Source organism: Cervus canadensis, chromosome 2, assembly GCF_019320065.1.
Source record: "Cervus canadensis isolate Bull #8, Minnesota chromosome 2, ASM1932006v1, whole genome shotgun sequence".
NCBI classification, from domain to species: domain Eukaryota; kingdom Metazoa; phylum Chordata; class Mammalia; order Artiodactyla; family Cervidae; genus Cervus; species Cervus canadensis.
This window is the reverse complement of record NC_057387.1, coordinates 70855437-70862180: the sequence shown is the minus strand read 5'-3', so window position 1 is coordinate 70862180 and position 6744 is coordinate 70855437. Positions and strand designations below refer to the sequence as shown.

At 53.2% G+C, this 6744-nt stretch overlaps 1 protein-coding gene across 1 annotated transcript; it reads right to left on the bottom strand.

Annotated features, from left to right (window-relative positions):
• Positions 1-1251: 1251 nt before the first annotated feature.
• On the bottom strand, positions 1252-2982 carry LOC122428981 (MLV-related proviral Env polyprotein-like). The gene has a single exon (XM_043449171.1). It carries the CDS (start codon positions 2980-2982, stop codon positions 1252-1254), a length of 1731 nt encoding a protein of 576 aa, XP_043305106.1.
• Positions 2983-6744: the final 3762 nt, after the last annotated feature.

The following is a 6744-nucleotide window of genomic DNA, read 5'->3' as shown; positions in this document are numbered from 1 at the left end:
GAGATTTTATTTTGTTGGGCTCCTAAATCACTGCTGATGGTGACTGCAGCTATGAAACAGTGTTTTAAAAGCAGAGACATTACTTTGCCAACAAAGGTCCGTTTAATCAAAGCTATGATTTTGCTCAAGTAGTCATGTATGGATGTGAGACTTGGACTATAAAGAAAGCTTAGCTCCAAAGAATTGATGCTTTTGAACTATGGTGTTAGAAAAGACTGTTGAGAGTCCCTTGGACAGCAAGGAGATCCAACCAGTCCATCCTAAAGGAAATCAGTTCTGAAAATTCATTGGAAGGGCTGATGCTGAAGCCAAAGCTCCAAAACTTTGGCCACCTGATGCGAAGAACTGACTCATTTGAAAAGACCCTGATGCTGGGAAAGATTGAAGGCAAGAAGAAGGGGAGGAGATGTTGGACGGCATCACCGACTCAATGGACATGAGTTTGAATAAGCTCCAGGAGTTGGTGATGGACAGGGAAGCCTGGCGTACTGCGGTCCACGGGGTCGCTAAGAGTCATACATGGCTGTGCGGTAGAACTGAACCGAACTGAACTGGTTTTATTAGGTGATTCATCAGTCTGGCAGCATCCCATCTGCAACTACAAAGGCAAGAGGTGATACAAAATGGAACTCTTAAAAGATGGGTGGGGCAAGATCATTAGAAAAAGAAAAGAAACTGTGATTTGAGGCTGGTGTTAGAAAACGCCGCGGGAGAAAAAAAAGCCGCCTCTAAGGACAGGTGGTAAAGGCCTTTTATTAAGCATCGCTCTCGGGCAGAACTCCCGGGGGCTGGTGAGTGAGTAGACAAAGGGAGTCTGCAAGGTATGACGGGTGGGGAGGGGTTTTATAGTCCGGGCCGGGCGTCCAGGCCAGGTCTTTTCATATAAGGAAGAAAGCGCGGGCTACAGCGGTGGTCAGTGTCCGAGGGCTCTAAGTTGGTACCTGATTGGACCAGGCTGCAGGGGGCCAGCCCCTGGAAGTTTAGCCAGCCTCCGGAATTTGCCTTGCAGCACTTTCCCGGGGGCATGCCCCAACCTTTCATCCCGACCTTTTAGTTATAGGACAAGGGGCGCCGGTTCTCTCTGGCTTCTTCCTGCTGAACGGGGGCGGCGAGGGGTAGGGTGTGGCCGGGATGACAGGGAGCGTCTGCTGTTAATTTTGTCACAGAGTGTCCGTTGGAAGCCCTTGGTACTGCTGTCGCAATACCATCAGCTGAACCGTGTTGAGCCGCTGTTTGACGAAGGCCAAGAGCTTATTTAAGAGACAGGGCCTGAAAGTTAAGAGCAACAAGAGGATTATGAGTGGTCCCATTAAGGTCGAGAGCAGGGTGGTCAGCCAGGGGGAGTTTTGGAACCATGATTCGAACCAACCTTGCTGGGCTTCCCGTTCCCTCTTTCTGCGCTCTAGTCCTTCTCTTACTTTGGCCATGGACTCTCTTACTACCCCTGTATGGTCTGCGTAAAAGCAACACTCTTCTTTGAGGGCTGCACAGAGGCCCCCTTGTTGTAAAAAAAATCAGGTCTAGGCCTCGTCTGTTCTGTAACACCACTTCTGACAAAGAGGTTAGGGATTTTTCCAAGGCCATGATAGACTTTTCTATTCGTGCAATGTCTTCATCAATGGTGACTCTCAGGGTGATTAAACCCTGATGTTGTGTAGTCAGGGAAGCAATGCCCGTGCCCGTTCCGGCCGCCCCCAGGGCGAACAGTGTTGCTAGAGTAATAGCTGTTACGGGCTCCCTCTTATGTCTAGGAGCTGGGGTATCTTGGTTCCAAAAGTTGTAGAGGACCTCTTCTGGGTGGTATGTAATTTTGGGTACTACTACTACCATGACACAGAATTCTCTGCTCTGGTCGAAGACAGCCAAATGGAGACAGGGCGTCAGCCCAGTCCGTGAGCATACCCACCACCCCCCGATTTCGGGAATGACGTAGGTCTTATCGGTGAAGTTGGTGTCATTGTCAGTCTGGGCGCACAGGGTTTGTTTATCTGTAGGAACCGTGCCTAAGCAGGTCCCCGAACCCCATACTTGTTTCATGGTAAGGCCCACCTTGCGGTCTCCCCAAGAGCACTGTGGTGGGTTAGAGAGAGTGGATAAGTTGTAGGTGGCATTTAAACCCACGGCCTCGTAGTAAGGTGGGTGTGAGGTGTAGCAAAGCCAGCAGGATTGAGTCGCATTAGGATTGGAGTGGTTAAGGGCCCCGTAGGTTTCTTTGATCAAGGCCCACAGGGGTTCTTGGGTTTCTGGTGGGTCTGTCTGGGTTAGCTGAAGAGAGGGGGTAGGGGTAGGCGAGGTCACAACATTTGCGGAATTTGTCCCTTGTGGTGAGGGGCGGGGGGGTGTAATAATCTGGTTGGGTCCCATAACATGGGTCTGGGCGGGTTGTAGGACTTGCTGAACATACAATGTTGCACTATTGCTTCCCGTACCATAGGTATCATATATCACTACCCCCCAGGACAGCCCGGAAATCCATCTATTTTCAGTCCGTCCCTGCTGTGTGAATGATAGTCGGATCTGGTCGCTGCATTGCCCTGGGTTGGAGGGTCGTCCCTGCCAATCTGATTTTGGAAGAGGACCCGTGAAGGACATATTGATCAGGTCTGGCCTGGTCACCGACCACTTCCGATACCCATCATTGGAAGTGACACAGCCCCAGGATTTACAGTAGCGGCTCACCATTCCCCCACAGGTTTTTATGTTTTCTCGCTGATGTCCCGGGCAGGCATAAAACCCGAGAGACCTGACCCTACACTTGGAGTATCCTGATTGTTCGATTAACTTTGTAAGGTTAAAATATAAGTCCGGCCACCACTTATCTTTCGGTTGGGTGGCTGTGGTCCGGTTTAGCTCTTCGTAGGTCTCTCCATTTTTTAAGATCCATGTGACTTGAAAAGGCTGGTGGGGGTTTTGGTAGGTGTGCCCCCCTTTTTTCAGGACCCCCAGTACCCCCAGAGTAACCCAAAGTAGAGAGTCCCACATTGTTCTGAGGTTGGGGTGAAGGGGGTGTGGCGGACAACCAGCCCCGTGGGTCTCGTAGGGATGGAGCTGGTAACCAGGTCAGGGTGTCCCAAGGGAATAGCACCTCAGGAGTAGGAAGCAGATGGCTAGGTATGTGAGGGCCAGGGACAGTCGAAGAGTGGAGGACCAATCGCGGGGGGCCGCGGCCGCTAATCCAATGGCAAAAAGTATGGCCAGAGCTGTGATTGTTAGCAGCCACAGCGGGTGATGCCAGGTCAGCATCAGATATCGGGATGTGGTCCCCCAATTATTTTGGGATTGATGACAGAGGGGTTCGGGTGATGGTCAGTTTGGTCGGCCCCGTGAGGGTGGAGCGGTAGGAGTGACTGGGAGGAGGGGCCTGGGCCGGGGCTACCCCTGTCTCTGGGAGACCCGGGGGAGCTCGTTTGAGCCGGGTCAGGTGATACCAGGGCTCGTGTCCCAGCAGTTTGGCTGCCGTGGGAGTGGTGAGGATTACAGTATGGGGCCCCGTCCAGCGAGGTTGTAGCAGGCGGGGACTCAAGGTTTTTAGCAGTACCTGATCTCCCGGGGCCAGAGGCTGAGTTGGCCCCTCGTCGTCTGTCGGTTGTGGCAGGACCCGGTTTGCGTGTTCTCTCAGCAAGGATCGTAGGAGGGAGAAGAGGGGGAGGTACCCCGCGAGTGGGGGAGCCTCTCCCTCTGGGAGGTGAGTCAGGAGATAGGGCCTGCCGTAGAGCAGTTCAAAAGGGGTCAAACCTGTTTTGGAGTGTGGTGTGGTGCGAATGCGAGTGAGCGCCAGAGGAAGGAGGTCGACCCAAGACAGCCGCAGTTCTGAGGCAAGCTTGGTCAGGTGCGTCTTGATGATGCCGTTCACCCGTTCTACTTTGCCTGACGATTGGGGCCGATAGGGGATGTGGAGATGCCAGTCGATGCCCAGAGCCATAGCCACCTGCTGGGAGATCTGTGAGATAAATGCAGGCCCATTGTCAGACTGGAGGGAGTTTGGCAACCCAAATCTGGGAATGAGATGGGTCGTCAAGACTTCTGCCACCGCCGCTGCCGTCTCTCGGGCAGTGGGGAAGGCCTCGACCCATCCTGAAAAGGTATCCACCAAGACCAGCAGATAGCGGTAGGTTCGATGTCTGGGCATGTGGGTGAAGTCTATCTGCCAATCTTGTCCGGGCATATGTCCCCTTAGCTGGTGAGTCTCCTGTGGGGGTCGGAGTCCTCCTTGAGGAGAGGTGGAAGCACATGTTAGGCAGGAGCGGTGGACCGCATATATGGTCTGTCTGAGATGTAGGGGAGAAAAGACAGGGCTGAGAAAGAAAAAGAGAGCCCTTGGCCCGATGTGGAGGGTATTGTGGATTTGGGATATTATGGCCTTAGCCTGGCGCTCAGGAAGCACCGGTTTATTATGGAGTAGTATCCATCCCAACGGGTGCCTCTGAGCCCCTTCCTGTGCCAGCAAGGCTCTGGCTTCTTTGCTGGAATAATCTGGGTTGAGGGTGGATCTCAAAGTCAGCAAGGGCTCGGGGGCTTGTTGTAAGGTGATTTGTCGAGCCACTTGATCTGCCATATTATTACCCAGAGCGACACTGTCATGAGTATTTTGGTGTCCCTTGCAGTGTATGATAGCGACCTCTTTGGGCAGAGATAGGGCATCTAACAGTCGAATGATGTGGGCGGCATTACAGATGGGGGATCCTTTAGTGGTCAGGAAGCCCCGCTCTTTCCAGATTGCCGCGTGAGAATGGGCAATCAAGAAGGCATATTTGGAGTCGGTGTAAATATTGGCCCTTTTTCCTTTTGCTAGGTGTAAGGCTCTAGTTAGGGCTGTTAATTCAGCCTTTTGAGAGGTCGTCCCGGGTGGCAAGGGCTGAGCCTCCAGGACTTTTCGGGTGGTTACCACAGCATAAGCCGCCCTTCGGTTTCCATCAGGATCTCGCTTTGAGCTCCCATCGACGAAAAATTTAGCTCTGGATCTGGTAGAGGTTCGGAAAACAGGTTGTGAGGTGGTTGCATAAGGGACTCAAGAACCTCTGAGCATAAGTGGGCTGGGGGTTCTGAGGAGAGGGGGAGGGAGGGCAACGAAGAAAGCGGGTTTAATTGTGGAGAGCGACTCACGGAAACTTGCGGATTGTCCAAAAATACCAGGTGAAACTGCTGGAGCCTGGATTCACTGAGGTCAGAGAGAAATCTAGAGGCTAAAAGATCGCCAAGGCGATGAGGTGAGAAGATGGTCAGGGGCTGACCATGAATCAGCTTTTTAGCATCAGCGTACAATGTTGCCACTGCCGCTAGTGCCCGCAGGCAGGGGAACCATCCCCTGGCTGTGGGGTCAAGTTGTTTGGATATGTGAGCAATAGGCAGCAGTTCGGGGCCAATCGGTTGCACCAGGGCTCCAAAGGCTATCCCTCCCTTTTCATCAGTGTATAGATGGTGTGGATAGTTGGGATTTGGGAGAAAGAGAGGGGGTGCAGCCAATAGGGTTGAGCGTAAAGCGTGGAAGGCCTTAGTCACGTCGGTGGGGGAAGACAGTGGTCCTGTGGGAGTCTCTTTAGCAGCGGCATATAGGGGTTTGGCCACGGTGGCGTAGTTTGGGACCCAGTGTCGGAAGAACCCCATCAGTCCTAGGAAGGACAATATCTGGTCTCCGTTGGCAGGAGGACAGATGGACCTGAGGAGGCTACACCGATCTGCCGTCAGGGCCTTAGTGGTAGGGGTGATTTGGAGGCCTAGATAGACAGCAGAAGTCTGAGTCAGTTGGGCCTTGGATTGTGAGGCTCTGTAACCCTGGGAGCAGAGGAAATTAAGAAGAGTTGCAGAATGTTGTCGGGAGGTTTTTTCTGAGGGGCTGCAAAGGAGCAGGTCGTCTACATATTGGAGGAGGGTGCTAGGGCGGAGCGAGCATCTGGCCAGGTCTCGGGACAGAGCCTGTCCGAAGTAATGGGGACTGTCTCTGAACCCCTGAGGGAGTACAGTCCATGTGAGTTGGGTGGTCAGCTGAGTGTCGGGGTCAGTCCAGGTAAAAGCAAAGAGGAATTGGCAGTCGGGGTGGAGTGGGATGGTAAAAAAGGCATCTTTGAGGTCAATGACGGTAAAATGAGAGGTTTTGGGAGGTATGGAAGAAAGGAGAGTGTAGGGGTTAGGGACAAGTGGATGGGCAGGGACCACCGCCACGTTGATCAGGTGGAGATCCTGCACTAGCCGGTAGTCTCCTGAAGCCTTTCGAACAGGAAGGATGGGCGTGTTACAGGGGGAAGTTGTGGGGATCAAAAGACCCTGTCCTCTGAGACGGTCGATGATGGGCTTTAGTCCCCTGAGGTTATGAGTAGACAAAGGAAACTGGGGCCTGGCTGGGAAGCAGGTGGGGTCTCTTAGCCGGATGAGGACTGGAGGGTGGTGCCGAGCCACCACCGGGACTCGGGTGTCCCAGACCTCAGGATTAACAGAAGAGGTTGGAGGGTCAACAAGTAACATTAGGAAGACCCCTGACGTGGGAGCCGATCCTGGAGTCAGGTGAAGGGTGGCCTTCAGCTTAGCGAGTATATCTCTTCCCAAGAGAGGAGTAGGGCAGGAGGGGATGACCAAAAAGGAGTGGGTAAATAGGCAGGAATCTAATTGGCAGGACAGTGGTTGGATTTGGAGTGGACACGAGGGTTGGCCGTCAATGCCCATAACCGAAACCTGGGAAGGACGTAAAGTGCCCCCGAAAGAGGAAAGGACCGAATAGGTAGCCCCCGTATCAACTAGAAAGTTGATGGA

Excerpts from the sequence above, each read along its gene's own strand:
- LOC122428981 (XM_043449171.1), bottom strand. The coding sequence starts at position 2,982 with ATGTGGGACTCTCTACTTTGGGTTACTCTGGGGGTACTGGGGGTCCTG.